Source organism: Lemur catta, chromosome X (genome assembly GCF_020740605.2).
Source record: "Lemur catta isolate mLemCat1 chromosome X, mLemCat1.pri, whole genome shotgun sequence".
Lineage (NCBI taxonomy): Eukaryota > Metazoa > Chordata > Mammalia > Primates > Lemuridae > Lemur > Lemur catta.
This window is the reverse complement of record NC_059155.1, coordinates 65,823,928-65,840,534: the sequence shown is the minus strand read 5'-3', so window position 1 is coordinate 65,840,534 and position 16,607 is coordinate 65,823,928. Positions and strand designations below refer to the sequence as shown.

The window sequence follows — 16,607 nt, the reverse complement described above, 5'->3', positions numbered from 1 at the left end:
TTCTGTAGTATGTAATGGGTAGAATTGGCAGTCTGTGAGTGAGTGATTTGGTATGGATTTCTTTGTTGTGTGAAATCCAGCAACCTTAAACTCCACATTTCAAAATACTTGTATATTTTAAAATAAAGCTGATCATTAACAGGTTTTGAAAATCTTGTTAGAGTAACTTTATACATAATGATCATTTCTTCAGACATGTCATCTTTACAAAAGTAATGCTATAGTCTCCCTATTTAAGGCAGCATTTTCTCATCTGTTACATTTTTAAACTGTAGAGGAAAATAATTACTATTGGCTTTTTTTTTTTTTGGTTTTACGTGCTATCGAATGAGTGTAGGATAAGGCATTCTTATGAGAAACAAAGCATTGCAGCTGGAAACTGAAAATTAAGCTGTAGTCAGGATTCACCTCTTTTATAGGGCTGTAGTATCATTTGAGACAAACAACCTTGAAAGTAAATTCAAGTGAGCTTGATGACAAGAACAAACAGTTTTATACATCCTTTCACCACTCCAGAGAAGACTAGCCTCCTGGATACTCAGAGCTGCTTTGTGTTTACACTTGATCATGTCCAGGGATCAATACTGATAGATTTCGTGTATAACTTGAAATTCATTTGGGATATTCTTCATGTTTTTAAACTAAGTCTTGTGTCTAGCACTATTCAGAAGTACATCAGGCTATTAGCAGATGAGGTGGGGGTTCAAACTGGGATTGCATATTACAATTTAGTATTCCTATGAGTTCACTAGCTAACGGTCATGAAAGATTTATGTCCATTCATTTTGTGCATCATACCAGAAACACAAAATTGCAAAAGGTATAACCCCTACCTGCAAGGAACTCACAATCTTTTTGAATACGTAGAGATATGTATTTCAAATTCTTTACTGAGTCATCAACATAGTTTATCCTCTACCGGAAGCGATCTACATTTCCTGTCTCATCTTTGCAGTGACTGTTGTAGTTGTATGATTGGTCATTCGTGTGGCCATAGGCCTGAGGCTGTGTGTGGTGATTAGGAATGCATGTCCTGGAGGTGGAGAGCTTGCTTGGAATCCTTGCTCTGCCCCTTACTTGCTGTATGATCTTAATGTCTCTGGGCCTCAGCTTTCTTGGCTGTAGAATGGGAATAACAGAACTAGCCTAGCAGAGTTGTTTTGAGGGTACTATGAGATGATGCCTGGAAGCACTGAGAACAGAGCCTGCAGGTGGGAAATGCTCAGGCAATGTTAGATGTAACCTCATGATTGGTGACAACAGGAAAAGAAAAGCACTGAGACCTAATCCACAGTCTACATCCTCTGACCTTACTCCCCCTAAGAAGGATCTGTTTAGAGGAGTAATGGCAGGCTCTATTCCTGATTTTGGTCCATTCTAAGGATTACCAGGTATTTGAGTGCTTGCTCTAAGCAAGCTCATATAATTTAAAATCACTAAAGGGGGAAAAAAAAACCAGGTTACAGTCTTTTATCTTTCAAAAAATATCATGGCAGGGTAACATTTGGTTTACTTAATATGTAAGTCCCACTTGACAAAAATAAAGATTATATTTAAGCTCTCGTGTTTCCTAATCTAAAATAAAGTTCATTGTGTCTTTTGGATCACAAAGAGATCCCTCTCTATGAAAATTTATTACCTATCTAGATTTAAAATAGATATTACAAGGGTATGTTAACTGCAAATAAAAAAGCACCAAAAATTATTTCAAAAGTCATGTATAGTCCTTGTAACTTAAGGTAACGTGTTAAAAATTATATAATTTCTTGTGCATACAGTACATTAAAGTGAAGTGTATCAGTCTTCCCTTTCTTCATTTATGACAGGAATAATACATTTATTACTCCAGTGGAGGTTAAGTCACTGTACATTAAATAAAATTCCATGCCATCAATATAAGTGGTAAAGCATCTATTTCACGTTTGTGGACTCCTCAACTTTGAAGAACAAACTGGCAGCACTTTCTGCCAACTGTTTAACCTGGGGCTCATATATCACATAGCAAGTATTCCAATGTTTTTGTGGACTCATACCAGATGCTAGAGCAGACATATAGTTCCTAAGACTAGTTTCTTCTCCTTGGGGAGCCTATATCTAGTGGGGGAGAAGGTGTGTACACATGGGTGCTATCTAATAATTAGCTTTTAATTAATGCTTTTACATACCCAAGGTCATAGGTGACAGGGGCCACAGTAATGCTAAGTGTTGACTGGTGTAATATACGAATTGTGAGATAGAGAAGGCTTCACAGGTGTAATATACGAATTGTGAGATAGAGAAGGAGTCCTGAAGGATGATGAAAGGTTATTATCATATTTTGGAGCTCTAAACAGAATCATCAATCATTTAAATACTTGGCTATTCTTTATACATTTGAGTTAACAATGAGACTAATTCCCATGGCCCTTCAATGGTTTATCAGGATGCTTTTGGATCCAAGTAACTGGATCCCTGCTCAAACTCAGCCAGAAGTGCTGAAGTTGGGTGTGCACCTGGTCAATTCTGCTTCTCTGGACTCCATTTCCTTCCAAGTTCAATTTCAACTTCATCCTTATAAGGCTGGTTCCTTTCATCAGCCTCAGATGGCTCCTAGTTGCTGTCTGAGCTTTATGATCCTTGTTTATGGCCAGAAGATTTGAGGTGGACTGGGAGGGGGCTGTCTACCACTACCATGAGGACTAAGGTTTCTCTTCAATCTAATTGAGCCAATTTAGCACTGGGCCTCCTGCTACCCCTCCCATCATGCATTCGTAGGGGGGCCTCACGCTTAGATTAACTCAGACAAATCGCCGGGAGGAAATGTAGTATCCACGAGAGGATTCCTTCACTGTTAATTTAAAATCCCGTCCTTAGTCATCATTTCATTGAGGTCATTTTCCTTCACTGGGGCCTCTTTCTTAGGCTGGGGTTTTAAATCTGGAGGTGGTGCCTAGTGTAATGGCAGAAGATGGGATTGGAGAGCTTCATTGTTGGGCTGATTCCCTGCATTAAGCTGGGGGATTTGGGACAAGTCACCTTAGGTCTGTAAATCTCACTTTCCTCAAATTATCTCAAAGACTCCTTTCAGACCAAAATGTCTATGTGTTTTATGTGGCCTCACGTTAGGATGGACTGGGCTGTGTCATGTTTTAGGTTGAGAATCTTTAAGCTAAGGGAAAATATGTGGTTTGAAAGCCTATTTCAAACTAGTTTTTACATAAAGTACATCAGTAGACAACAGTCATAAAAGACCTACACTTAAGCTAATTCTGAGTTTATCAGTGCTTTCCTTCCCCTCTAAAAAATGTGACGGTTTGGAAACAACTCAAATGTCTGCCAGTTAATGAGTAGACTAACAAATTGTGCTATATCCAAGCAATGAATATTACTCAGCCATAAAGAGGAATGAAGTACCAATATATGCTATAACACGAATGAACCTTGAAAACATTGTGCTAAGTGAAAGAAGCCAGACACCAAGGGCTACATTTGGTATGATTCCATTTATACGAAAGACCCAGAACAGGCAAATTTATAAAGACAGAAAGTAGATTAGTGGTTGCCAAAGCTGAGGTGGGAGGGAGGATTGAGGAGTGACAGCTAATGAGTGTGGGAGTTTCTTTTGGGAGTGATGAAAACATTCTAAAACTGATGGTTGCACTGTGACTACACTAGAAACCATTGAACAGTACACTTTGGTTGAATTGTATGTAATTATATTAATAGCTCAATAAAGCTGTTTACACAAAGAAAAAAAGAAAAGAATATGCTGGCTGATCCCTACAGCTAACAGGTCCTTACTCTGCTTCTATTAGTTGAGCAGGCAGCTTAGCCAGAGCCAATAACTTAATTAATTTAATTGACTAAAACAAAAGATGATGCAATGTAAATGCATAAACCAAGTCTATAAATACTAAGGAATGGTTAGGAAAGGTTTAAAGGAAAATTAGAAAAAATATTACCATGAAACTAACAAGGGATGGTAAAATATTGTAAAACTCCAGAATAATTCTTTGCTTGCTGTTTTGCAATAGTTTCTTAAATTTGCTGTAAGAATCCTGGAACTGTGGATGCAGTTCATGTAAGAAGGACAAAGAGGCGCTGCACACCCGCCACACCCAGAGAAGCAAACAGCTTTGGCTCCAAGTTGAAGGATTGGCAAGCGATGTACATTTATGTGCTTTCAGTTCAAATGTAACATGTAATCATCTGATGATTTCCTGTTTCAGCTGGATTTTTTAAAAAGTATGAATGAACATTGTTCAGGCAAAGTCTTGCATTGGAACAGCATCTTGGATCTTGCTGCCTTTTTCCTCCATCTCTCTCCCTTTTGTCATTTCCCCAGCAAGATGCTTCTCCAGCTTTTGTGTATTGTATATCAGAATCCTCTAGAGGGCTTGTTAAAACACAGATGGCTGGGCCCTCACCCAGAGTTCCTGATCCTGCAGGCCGGGGGCGGGCCGTGAATCCTCCTTCCTAACGAGCTCCCGGGAGACGCTGACGCTGCTGGGCTGCTTCTGGACCAGGGAGCATGATCTGATCAGGCTTCGCTTTCCTCAGGCATCCTTTGAGTCCTTTGTGCTTCCGCCCACCCCCGTCTTTGTGATGCATTTACAATTGCCACATATTCACATGGCCATGGGTCAAAGTTCCAAGCAGGATATGGGAAAGCAAATCTTCAATGTAAATGCCACTTTCCCAGTTTTGCTTCTTTCCCATTTCTTCTTTAGGCTCCCCTGCTCTCCTCACTTCCCACTGTTGCACGATTCTGCCTTTGTTTTGTTTTAATAATGAAAACCTTTCCTTTGAAGCTACATCTTCTCATATAACTTCTGTAGGTGATGACAGTGGGGCAGGAAAACAATGGGTAAAGACAATGGCCCCCAGACTGGGTCACAGAAAACCCCTTTTATATTGTGTGCTGCTTCTATGTGAATTGTGGTCTCAAAAGGAAAATGCTTTCACAATGGCCGCTCACTTGAGCAGGAGAGGTGTGCTGGGCTGTCCTGGCAAATAACCACAGAGCTTTGTTCACTGACTCCACATTCTCCAAACAGCAGGTGGCACAGTCGTATGGTCTATGATCAAATCCTGCTTCTGCTGCTTTCTAGATGTGTGGCCTTGGGCAACTCATTTGATATCACTGTAAGTCAATTGTGCCTTCTGGAAAATGAGGGTTGTCAAATCAGTTAACGTGCATGAAACATTTAGACAAGAGCAGAAGTCGTTAATAAATGTTAGCTAATACTACCTGCATTTCACAGCAAATGTTCCCAATTTTTGTTTCTAAAATGACCTCACTTGGGACACAAAAATATTTCTTTAGGTATTTTTCTCATGTAACCCTCAGAACAACCCTGTTATTATGCTCTGACTGCTCTGAGAAAATGGAGAGTTAGCAGGTTAAAGCAACTTGCCTGAGGTCACCCAGCTAATAAATGGTAAAGCCAGGAGTCAAACCCTGTTCTCCAAAGCCCACACCTTGAAATGTCCTTGCTTTTTCAATCATTAGTATTTATTGATCACTAACCCATACATTTACTTACCACATTTACCATTTAAGTTTTAATATTAACAATGGAAAGGTAATGCATCACAAGCCACCCATCTTCTTTGTCCCATATGTAAGGCTGGTGGTGGGCACCCCTCCCCTCCCTAATGGAAAAAGAAGAGGCCCACGAGACCTGCCGAGAACAATGCCTGCAAGGCCCAGCTAAGTTAGAGGATGACCACACCTGGATGGTTACCCTGATAAGAGTCATGGTTCCTGGAGTCCACACATATCACCAGCCCCTCCTATTTCTCAATACCTGCCCTAAAACTGCAATGGAAAATTCCTTGCTCTCCCCACCATAAATCTTTCTACCAAAGAAACCCTCACCCCCAGCCCTAAAAACATATATAAGCCCACTCAAAACTGGGCGATGCGACTTCTCAGGCCCCCTCTCTCGAGACCTGTTAACCTCACCCGGGAGCGCCCCAATAAAGCCTCATTGCTTGCCCCTTTCCACTCTGCTTGTGTTTCTTTCTCTGGCACCGGCCAATCCAAAAAACCTTACGCCGTATAGCACAGAGCTGGGGTGACTCGTCTTTGCAGGGCAGTACTGGCTAAGAGACTGTGTCTCTGTACTTGCTGCCGGCTTCTCCTCACACCATCTCCTCCTTTTTTCAAAAACCTTTTTATTTGGAAAATATACTGCTATCTGTGCATTCATTGAGAGGTCAGTGGACTTGTATTTTTCCATCACTGCATGGTAAGCTGTTTAACCATATGCACGTGCATACTTTCAGAAAGCATTTATCAAATGCAACTATGTGTCAGGTCTCTGCCCAGTTGTGAGTAAAAGAAAAGTGTCCCTTCCCACCCTCAAGGACAGAGTAGGAACAACCTCCAGATAAAAACATAAGACAGTAGCTATAATGCACAATGATGCTTGCTAACACAGCCATGTGGGCAAAGCTGTGATTCATCATGTTTGTGGGAAGGGAAAGTATGAGCTAATTTTTGCAAGGAAAATAGCATTGATTAAATAGGAAAAGTAGGGAAGAGCGATCGAGGCCCTTGGAACAAAAATGCAAAATGTGCCCTGTAGGTGGAAATGGGGGTTTTCTGTGTATGGCCAGAGTATGGGGTACCATGTTGGGGAGAGATGAGAGGGGGAAGGTAGATGAGACCGGATGGTGGAGCGTGTTTGATGTTATCATATCATGTGGACTTTGTCCTGTAAACTAGAGGGGGAGGAGGGCATCAGTGGTTTATCAACAGCGGTGTACCTCTGACAAGATGTGTATTCTGGAAGTGTGAGTGGTGGCAGAATGGAGGCCAGGTGGGAGGGCAGAGAGGGAAGGCTGCTTCAGCCATCCAAGAAGGCAGGGCTGAGCACCTGGACCAAGACAATGGTGGTGGACAGACAGGAGACGTGCGCCAGAAGGGTGACAAGACTGGCATCCCAGGCGAGGTAGCCGGGGAGAAGTGGCAGGAGCCTTCAAGGATGGTGTGATGGCTGGTGAGAAGGTGGCTCAGCGTAGCAGTAGAAGTACAATTAGTCCTTTAGGGCAGTTGAGGCACTGTGGGACATTCAGTGAGAATGTCAAGCAGGCCATTGGAGACTGGGTTGGATATCCGGGCTGGAGATTAGGGTTGCTAGATGTGGCAAATAGAGGCTCAGTTCAACTTGAATGTCAGATAAACAACAAACCCCCTTTTAATGTAAGTACACCCCATGCAATATCTGAGACAATGAATGATTTTGCAGTATAAGTATGTCCCAGATATTGCATGGAACATACTAATACATGGTCAGTTGTTCGTCTGACATTTGAATTGAACTGAGTGTCTTCTATCTTATCTGGTCACCCTACTTGAAAGGTGCCAAGGTTGAGTGCTCTGGATCCCCATGTCACCTTGCCCCACCCTGCCAGGTCATAGCATGGCCTGTGCCCAGGATTTTTATTACTAAACCTAGGACCTTCCTGGGAAAACTGGAATGAGTTGGTCACCCTAGTCTGAGCAGAGTTTGGCTGAACTGAACTTAGAGGATCTTTTGACCTCTCTGCAACCTCCCAAGCTGGTTCTTTGTGCACCTTGGTGATTTGAGGGCAAGACCATGCCAGATCAGAAGTCCACACCCCAGAGACCTCTGTCTGCACAATACCATCTGTCGCCTTAACTGTGCCGAAGAATTCCAACCTTTGTAGGAATTTTCCTTTGGTTTGTATTTTTTCTCTTGAAGAACATTTGCTGCTGATTTAGTCCTGTTTTAAAATTCTGCCCGGTTGAGATGCTGTCCTTGTTTTAATCTCTGTGTGACTCGTCTTCAGTCATTTCCTTTCTCTCGGTTCAGTATAATCTACCTCCTGCAGTTTGCTTATCAGAATGACATACCCCACAGGCCTGGACTTTGTTCTGGCATCTCTTTATATTTAATCCCAGTGCTATTTCTCCCTGCCAAGCAGATGTGTATTAAAATGTGCATAAGAAAAAATGCAAGCTGGGCTTATTTAGAAATTTCCTCAATTTGCACAAAGTCCATTGGTATAAGGGATTTTTTTTTTCTTCTATAGAAACCGACAACAAACATATGTTAATAGCTACTTAAATGGATCAAGACAGATTCATATTTAGCCATTTCTGCAATCACCGTTCTGGTTCCTTTGCCAGTGACACAAAAACAATGATTCATATTGTTTCAATGTCAATGTCAATGTCAAGTATTCATAGACAAGGAAACATCTGTGTCACATGGAGCATCTTTCTTGTTTGTAGGATTTCTTTGCTGAGGAGGTATGAGTGACTTGAATATCCTGTTAAAAGAGTTATATGTGTGTGTGTGTATGTGTATATATATATATGTGTGTGTGTATATATATATATATATATATATATATATATTTTTTTTTTTTTGTGATAGCGTCTCCCTCTGTTGCCCAGGCTAGTGTGCAGTGGCATCATCATACCTCACTGCGGCCTCAAACTCCTGGGCTCAAGTGAGATTATCCTGCCTCAGCCTCCCAAGTAGCTGGAACTACAGGTGCATGACATCACGCCTAGATAATTTTTTAATTTTTTATAGAGACGGGCTCTTCCTACATTGCTCAGGCTGGTCTCAAACTCCTGGCCTCAAGTGATCTTCCCGCCTCCACCTTCCAAACAGCTGGGATTACAGGCTTGAGCCACCATGCTTGGCTCTGTTAAAGGAGTTTTGTTCAACTTGAAGGAGTTTGAGTTTTATTGGTCAGGTATTATATCATTTACAAGGTGTTAGAAAGGACTTCAATTTCCACTCAGGTCTTTGGGTCTCACGTGTGTGTTTCAAAAAATGCTTATTTTCAATATGATAAAGGCATCTAAGAAACAAGTTTTCACTCCCTAAGCTGAAGATATGGCTACTGGGCTTAAAGTTACAAAGAGAAAGGGAGAGTGAATATATATATGAAGATATTCTCAGCCTTGTTTTCTGGACTGCCTATTTTAGATCTATTAATAGATAGACATACTTTTTGTTATCTTTTCTGACACAGACATCAATCTCAAGGCCATTTGATCTGGAAATTTTAAAAAATAAGACTATTACAGCAAGAGTGTGGTGGGAAGGGGATCCCATATGTCATGCAGTCCAGTCCAAGAAGGAGGGAAAGAACTGCTCAGACCACAATCAAATTCAAAGCCAAGAAGTCACAGGGTCAGCAGAAGTAGAATGACAGTAGGAGGCATAGAAAAGCCACCTGCAATCCACAATCAAGCGGTGCTTGCTCTGGATCTTCCTTGCAACCTTTGGCTAAGTTAGGCAGCCACGAAGAACTGGAGGTCTGCAGGCAAATCGTTCCCCAGTCCCAGTCAGTCGCAGAAGTGCTGGATACAACAGCAGAGTCTGAAGCTATTTCAATGATTCTGAAATAAGAAATACTACCTGCCACTTCTAGACTTTACTATTTCAGCCCTGAAGCAAATTAGGCATCTAAGCCCTCTAGAGCAGATATAACTTACAGGGATTGTGTTGGGCAACACCTGTCCAAAGAGTAGGAAACTTGAGTGTCATCATATAGAAAACCACTTCCTCATCCACAGTTGAGGAAATCAGCCTTTACTTGCAACAAATAATTACAAATTTCTAAATGCTTTGGTGTCACTGAGTTGATGTCCCCAAGCCATCTGATATTTTTCTAACTAGCTCCTTAGCTATATATGTATATGCATAGAATTGCCATTATTTATTACACTTAGACTTTTGGATAGTGAAGTGTATGTCTGGAAAGTGGCACGAGTTCATTCATGAGATTTAAAGCCAGGGAACAAAGCCTTTGCTTAACTTTTTATTCATCATGGCACAAGATAGAACTTCAAGAAACACCACTGGAAACTTCATCACCAACATGAAAATTAAGAGTAGCATGTTTTATAAAAAAAAAAAGTTATTTTTCTATAATACACTTTCCCTTCTTAAGTGAAAAAACTCATAAAATACTGAAGCAAATCGCCATCTGCTGGTCAAAAATGGTTTTGCAGTTGAAAAACTTCAAACTTACTGAAGTACAGTAGGAACATTTTACAATACACACAATATTACGGAAGAAAACATTTCCTCAGCCTTTGGCACAATGTAAGCACAAAGCTGTAGTTTTTATCCCAAATATGATTGAATTTATAAAGAATTGCATGTAATTTGGTTAATACTGGTTATGGAGCAAAGGGTAAAACCATGTTCTATAGATTCTTAAACACTTTATAGTTTGGATTCCAGTTTGCAGTTTTGCAAAATACATAAAAATTATACATTATAAATATATATATTATATATGGTCTATATAAAGTTGAATTTGACCTAAAATGGGACGGACTTCTTAATTAGTCTATCTTTTTGTTAGGCACGGCCTTTTTCTTAACTGAATCCTTTTAAACAGGTTCTAAAAATATATCTCATAATGTATCAAATCTAATATCTTCCTTAGCCCTTATTCCATATGAAAAAGCATTCAGTGAATATATATTTTTGTATCTCACTACTTACATAAAAATATGGCTTCTCATATTCTGTTTTGTTTTCTTTTGTTAGTGTTTTCCTTAAGCATTGAAGGATGGGCTGTCCCCAGTTAAAAAGCTATGGCAAAAGCACAGAAACCCGCTTGTGCATTCTAGAACAGTTTATAGAATCTCATTGCTTAGTATTTCTCATTGCTTAATACAAGTGAAGTGATTTAAAAAAAATTGTTCCTTTTGTTTTCTCTCTGTGAATACATCATATATGATTATCACACATAATCTGTTACAGAATATACACTAGTCAAAACTGAAGACACATAAATACAACAAGTAAGCTACCCCAAAGCAAAGGTTTTTATCTTATATAGAGCCAAGAGGGTGGTTTTTAGATTGGACATTGTTATCCGTTTTGGTTGTATTTTTGGTTTTTCCCAAGGCTGGCTACGCAATAGAACTTGATTCCCAGTGGCGAGGGTGTGAGCGCTCTGCGTCTGCTAGTGAGCTGAGTTGCTCTGGTGTTGCTTCTGGAAAGTGTGAAAAGAGGACGAAGAGGCGGCGCCGGGGGGCGGCTCAGACCAGCGTCTCGGGCAGGGCGTCGGGGTTGTCCGCGGACAGCAGCTCCCAGATCTGCCAGCGCTCTCTCTGCCAGTCCAGCCAGCCGGCTTCCCCCAGCTTCCGCCCGTCCTGCTCGCCGGCGGCCGGGCAGTGGGCGCTGCTCAGTTTTCTCCGCGGTCCCCGCTCGGCCGTCTGGCTCCCCGGGTCCACGGCCCAGCCCGTGCCTGCTCGGGGCTGCTGGGGCGACGCGGTGGTGGGCTTGCCCGGGCCCGGGTAGGGAGGAGGGGGCCTCTTGTCGCCCCTCCCGCTGCCTCGGGGTCTCTGGCACGGAGGAGGGGCCCGGCTTTGCAGCCAGGCAGCGTCCGGCTCGCTCTCGGTGAGGTCTTGGGCGCTGCTCAGGGTCAAGTGCGGCTCGGCGACCCGCGTCGGGGGCGTGCTGCAGACGCGAGACGCGGGGGCCGCGGGGGCCGCCGCCTGAGTCCTGCCTGAGACCTGTGTGCCGCTGTCCAGCTCTGCGGGGCTCGCCTGCCACCGAGGCCAATTTGGGGACAGGTTCCCCTGAGAAAGGGAGCAGGGCCCCGGTCGTAGGGAGCTGCTTTCAAAAATGTCTCCATAGGAACCTGGAAGCCAGAGAGGAAGGTGTGAACTGGCATCAGTTTGTGGAGCCCCTGCTGGGGACTAGACTCCTGCTCTTTCCTCCCCACTGCCCTTTTCTAAAACGGAAAAAGCACAGTATGCTCTTAGCTGCCACTGCCTAAAGAAAAGAACTTCCTAGCAAAAGAAATGACAAATACTTTTTTTTTTTTTTTGAGACAGAGTCTCACTCTGTTGCCCGGGCTAGAGTGCCGTGGCGTCAGCCTAGCTCACAGCAACCTCAAACTCCTGGGCTCAAGCGATCCTCCTGCCTCAGCCTCCCGAGTAGCTGGGACTACAGGCATGCGCCACCATGCCCGGCTAATTTTTTCTATATATATTTTAGTTGGCCAGATAATTGCTTTCTATTTTTTTTTTTTTTAGTAGAGACAGGGTCTCGCTCAGGCTGGTCTCGAACTCCTGACCTCGAGCGATCCACCCGCCTCGGCCTCCCAAAGTGCTAGGATTACAGGCGTGAGCCACCGCGACTGGCTGACAAAGACTTTTTAATTGGCTCAATTCGTGTGGCGGCTCCAAACACATATGCCTAGACTCATGACAGGTTAGCTCAGGCATCAAACGAGATGAAATCGCCTTGTCGCTGATTTATGTTTCAGGAAAGGTCCCCTTTACATGGCTGTGAAAACTTTTCAGAACTCAGAAGGGAAAAGAAGCAGCGTTCCCTTCTTGTTCAATGCAATTTGTGATCCAGAGAAGATACAAACTATAATGTGTTCATGTTTCTATCACATTGGTGGAAGCTGTAGAAATAAACGCTTCGGACCTAAAATACCCCATTCCATGCCAGGTTCTAATGAATGCAGCAGCTGCTGTATATATTCTCCCCTCACCACTGTGGGAAACACTGGCTTGTTGTTTGCCCAATCGTTCCTTTTCGCTTCCTAGAATGCATTTCTCAGTCTCCCTTTAAGTTAGAAGGGCCACAGAAACAAGGCGTGGCCAACAAATGAGGACAGATGTGTGAGCCATTTCTAGGCCTGGTCTAGTAAAAGATCCAACCAAACGTCTTCCTACTGCTCCTTGCTCTCTCTCTTCCCTTGACTACCAGCCCAGCATGGAGAAACCACGGAAGACTCCGAGGTCTCTGAGGAAGGGGGAGCCACTGGCGAGGTGGAGCCTGGGCCCCTGTGTGACTATGGGGAACAAAGCACTCCCTCTCCTCAGCCACCCCCACCCCTCCGCACCTCACACAACCCACGCTGGACTAGGGCATGAGGGAGAAATGCACCCGTCATGGGCTGAACCACTGGCATTTGGGGTTGTTACAGCAGCTAGCTCTCCCTAACTGATAAAACTTTCTACAAGAAATTGAAAGGACAGAAAAAAATGGTGCATTTCAAAAGGCAGATGAGGAGTCCTTGGGGCATATGTCCCCAGACTTCCATTTTCCTAGGCATCTACCCTGTCTGCCCTCAGCCACTTCTTAAAAGGTAGGCAGGGAAAGAGAACAAGGCCATGTCAGGGGAAGGGGGGGGCGCATATAGCATTTACACAGATACAGATGACAGCTGAAACAGGAGAAGGAAAATGGAGCATAGCATAGCATCTTGGAAGAGTTTCTCCTTGGAGGAGAAAGCAGGCAAGCTCCTCATAACATACAACGAGATATAGTTAGATAATGAATTAGTGCTAAAGTCAGCTGGGCAGAGGCCATTACATTTAAAAATACATGGTGCTCTAAAAGATAATATGGGAGATATTACAAAACAATGGGAAGAGGACTGTGTATATATATATATATATATATATATATATATATATAAAACAACTAAACAAATAATTTATGCATTTCATCTCATACATTAACACATATTCTAGATGGATTAAAGAATTAAATGTTGAAATCATGAAACAATATAAAAAAGAAAAGCATACAGATGACTGACCATGCTTAACTAAAGATTAATTTTGTGAAAGAATTCACAGAAAGAGACAGCAGTAGAATTAATTATGTCAAAAAGTAAAATAAAAACTTCCAGATATCCAAAGCAGGAAAAAAAAAAGGGGGAAAAATATGCCAGGGATAATATCAGTGGCAAATAATACAGATAAAGAGTTAACATCTTTATTATATAAAGAGTTCATAAGACTCGATTTTAAAAACACTAGCATACATAAACAGCAAATGACACAAATGACAATTCAATGGGAGGGGGGAACTCCACTAATTAATAGAAAAACTGAAAAATACTGGTGAGAAAGAAATGCAAATTAAATGATAAATGTAATTTTGTTTTTTAAGCTAGTGGAAATGAAAACTCACTCATTTGCGATGCTGATGAGATTTGCAGACAGCAGTGAGAAATGCCCTGCCATCTGCTGCTTAGAGAACACAAGCTAGGGTGGCCCGTAGCCCACAGAATCCGAGGTGACTACCTCTGAATTCTTAGAATGATTCATAATATTTGACTCACTTTCCTCCTTGGAATTTATAACCTTTTACTTGCTTTCCAAAATTTTGTGACTCTATTAATACTTTACAAATTTAAAAAAAGTACATAAAAGAGGCTCCTGACAGCATAATTTATAACAACAACAAAAAAATTGAAAAAACTTGGTTGCCCAAGCATTGGGTTATAAACTATGAATATGTATTCTGTGGAATACTCCATTGTCCTTAAAAAGGATAATGGAAAATAACTGGAAAATGGAAGTTAGAAAATCACATAAAGTTGCACAAACTGATCATAATATTTGAAAACTTTTCCAAAGGGAATGGAATGAAATAGAGTCAAAAGTTGGCATATTTGGGTGGAAAGCCTACTGAGATTTTATCCTTTTCCTCCCTATTTTCAGCATTTCCCAAATTCTATTTGATAAGCATGTAATATAATGACAGTAAAGCAAAAATTAAAGAAAATTAATTTTAAAAGTAAATGTAGGCCAGGTGCAGTGGCTCATGCCTGTAATCCTAGCACTCTGGGAGGCCGCGGCAGGAGGATTGCTTGAGGCCAGGAGTTTGAGACCAGCGTGAGCAAGAGCAGGACCCCATCTCTATTAAAAATAGAAAAATTAGCCAGGCGTGCAGTGCCTGTAGTCCCAGCTACTTGGGAGGCTGAGGCAGGAGGATCACTTGAGCCCAGGAGTTTGAGGTTGCTGTGAGCTAGGCTGATGCCACAGCACTCTAGCCCAGGCAAAAGAGTGAGACTCTGTATCAAAAAAAAAAAAAAGTAAATGTAATAAAGTTTAAAGATAATACTTTACCTGTCATTCCTGGGTCTTTGGCTCCACTTTTTAATGTTGAATGCCAAGTTCCCCAGATATTGAAAGGTTCCTCAGACATATCTAGAAAAAAAATTGTATAAAAAGGTATATAACATAAAATGAAGATTTAAAGAGAGAAATCAATAAACAAATATGTTTATAACATCTCTTCTGTGCAAAGATCTGAATTTGAGATAGTCTTGGATATAAACAATACAATTTAGACCTGCTTTCAGGGGGCTCATTTCATTTGGATTTACAAAAAGGCTTTTTCTATATCATGGTTGTGGTAGATGGAATAAGTCCCACCCCCAAATAATCTGGGTCATAACCCCAGACCCTATAGAGCTGTTATCTTATATTCAAAAGGGGCTTTGAGGCCGGGCGCGGTGGCTCACGCCTGTAATCCTAGCACTCTGGGAGGCCGAGGCAGGAGGATTGTTTAAGCTCAGGAGTTCAAGACCAGCCTGAGCAAGAGCAAGACCCCGTGTCTACTAAAAATAGAAAAGAAATTATATGGACAGCTAAAAACATATATATATATAGAAAAAATTAGCCGGGCATGGTGGTACATGCCTGTAGTCCCAGCTACTCGGGAGGCTGAGGCAGGAGGATCACTTAAGCCCAGGAGTTTGAGGTTGCTGTGAGCTAGGCTGACGCCACAGCACTCACTCTAGCCCGGGCAACAGAGTGAGACTCTGTCTCAAAAAAAAAAAAAAACGGGGGGGGGGGGTTTGCAGATGTGCTTAAATTATAGTTCTTGAGATGCAGAGATTTTTCTCGATTATCCGGGTGGCCCCATATAATCACAAGGGTCCTTATAAGAATGAGACAGGGGAGAAGCTGCTGCTATGTTGCTTTGTAGATGGAGGAAGGGGCCACGAGCCAAGGGATGCAGCAGCCTCTAGAAGCTAGAAAAGGCGAGAAATGATGCTCTAGGACCTCCAGAAGGGAAGGCAGCCCTGTGGATCCGTTTGAGACTCCTCATCTCCTGGACAGTAAGATAAAAAATTTGTGTATTGTTTTAAGCCCCTAAATCAGCAGTAGGAAACTAATATAAGGGTGATGGGTGGCAACGGCCTTACAGGCACTAAACACATTAACATAGAGGAACAACAGTTACAGTTCTGCACCACCCTCAGGAATACTCTGCTACTGGCATCAACGGGTTTCTTCATGCACGCATTCACTCATCAATCCCCTCAGTTTGTCCACAAGTATTTATGAGGGAAGGTGCTGTATTATATTAGGCTTTTCCACCATCTCATTTAATCCTCACTACGATCCTGTTATGAGATCATGATTATGATTCACAGAAGCAAACGTCTACTGGGTGCCTCCACGTGTTCAGCAGTTCACAAGCATTATCTCATTCCATCCCTAAGAGGTTCCCAGGAGATCATTTTGCAGATGAGGCAACTAGTTTTAAGGAGCAGGTAAGAAATGCACACACAATTACATAGCAAGTCTCATCGAGTGCTTATTACAAGCTAAGTACTACATTAAGGGCTTTATGTGGATTAGCTAATTAAATCCACTGAGTTTAAGACTGTTATCATTCTGAGTTTTCATAGCAGGAGGAAATGTGACTCTGAAAAGCTCAATCACTCGCTCAAGAGCCTGGTTGAAAGTGGCAGGTTTGTGACTCCAAGCCTAGTGCTTTTGTCACTGGACACTAACACTACTGGTTCTGGCACACTGTCTTGTTGCAGGGTAGGTTCAGCTTTTCTTTGGA

The 16,607-nt window shown here is 42.2% G+C and overlaps 1 protein-coding gene across 3 annotated transcripts in view; it reads right to left on the bottom strand.

Annotated features, from left to right (window-relative positions):
* Positions 1 to 9,779: 9,779 nt before the first annotated feature.
* ARHGAP6 (Rho GTPase activating protein 6) overlaps positions 9,780 to 16,607 on the bottom strand; it is a 470,040-nt gene continuing 463,212 nt past the window's right edge. For all 3 annotated transcript variants that reach the window (XM_045538565.1, XM_045538567.1, XM_045538568.1), the window contains exons 12-13: positions 14,873 to 14,953; positions 9,780 to 11,634 (exon numbers count right to left, since the gene is read on the bottom strand). In XM_045538565.1, the coding sequence (XP_045394521.1) occupies positions 11,030 to 11,634; positions 14,873 to 14,953 (686 nt within the window). In that variant the 3' untranslated portion in view covers positions 9,780 to 11,029. The remainder of the gene's footprint in view (positions 11,635 to 14,872; positions 14,954 to 16,607) is intronic.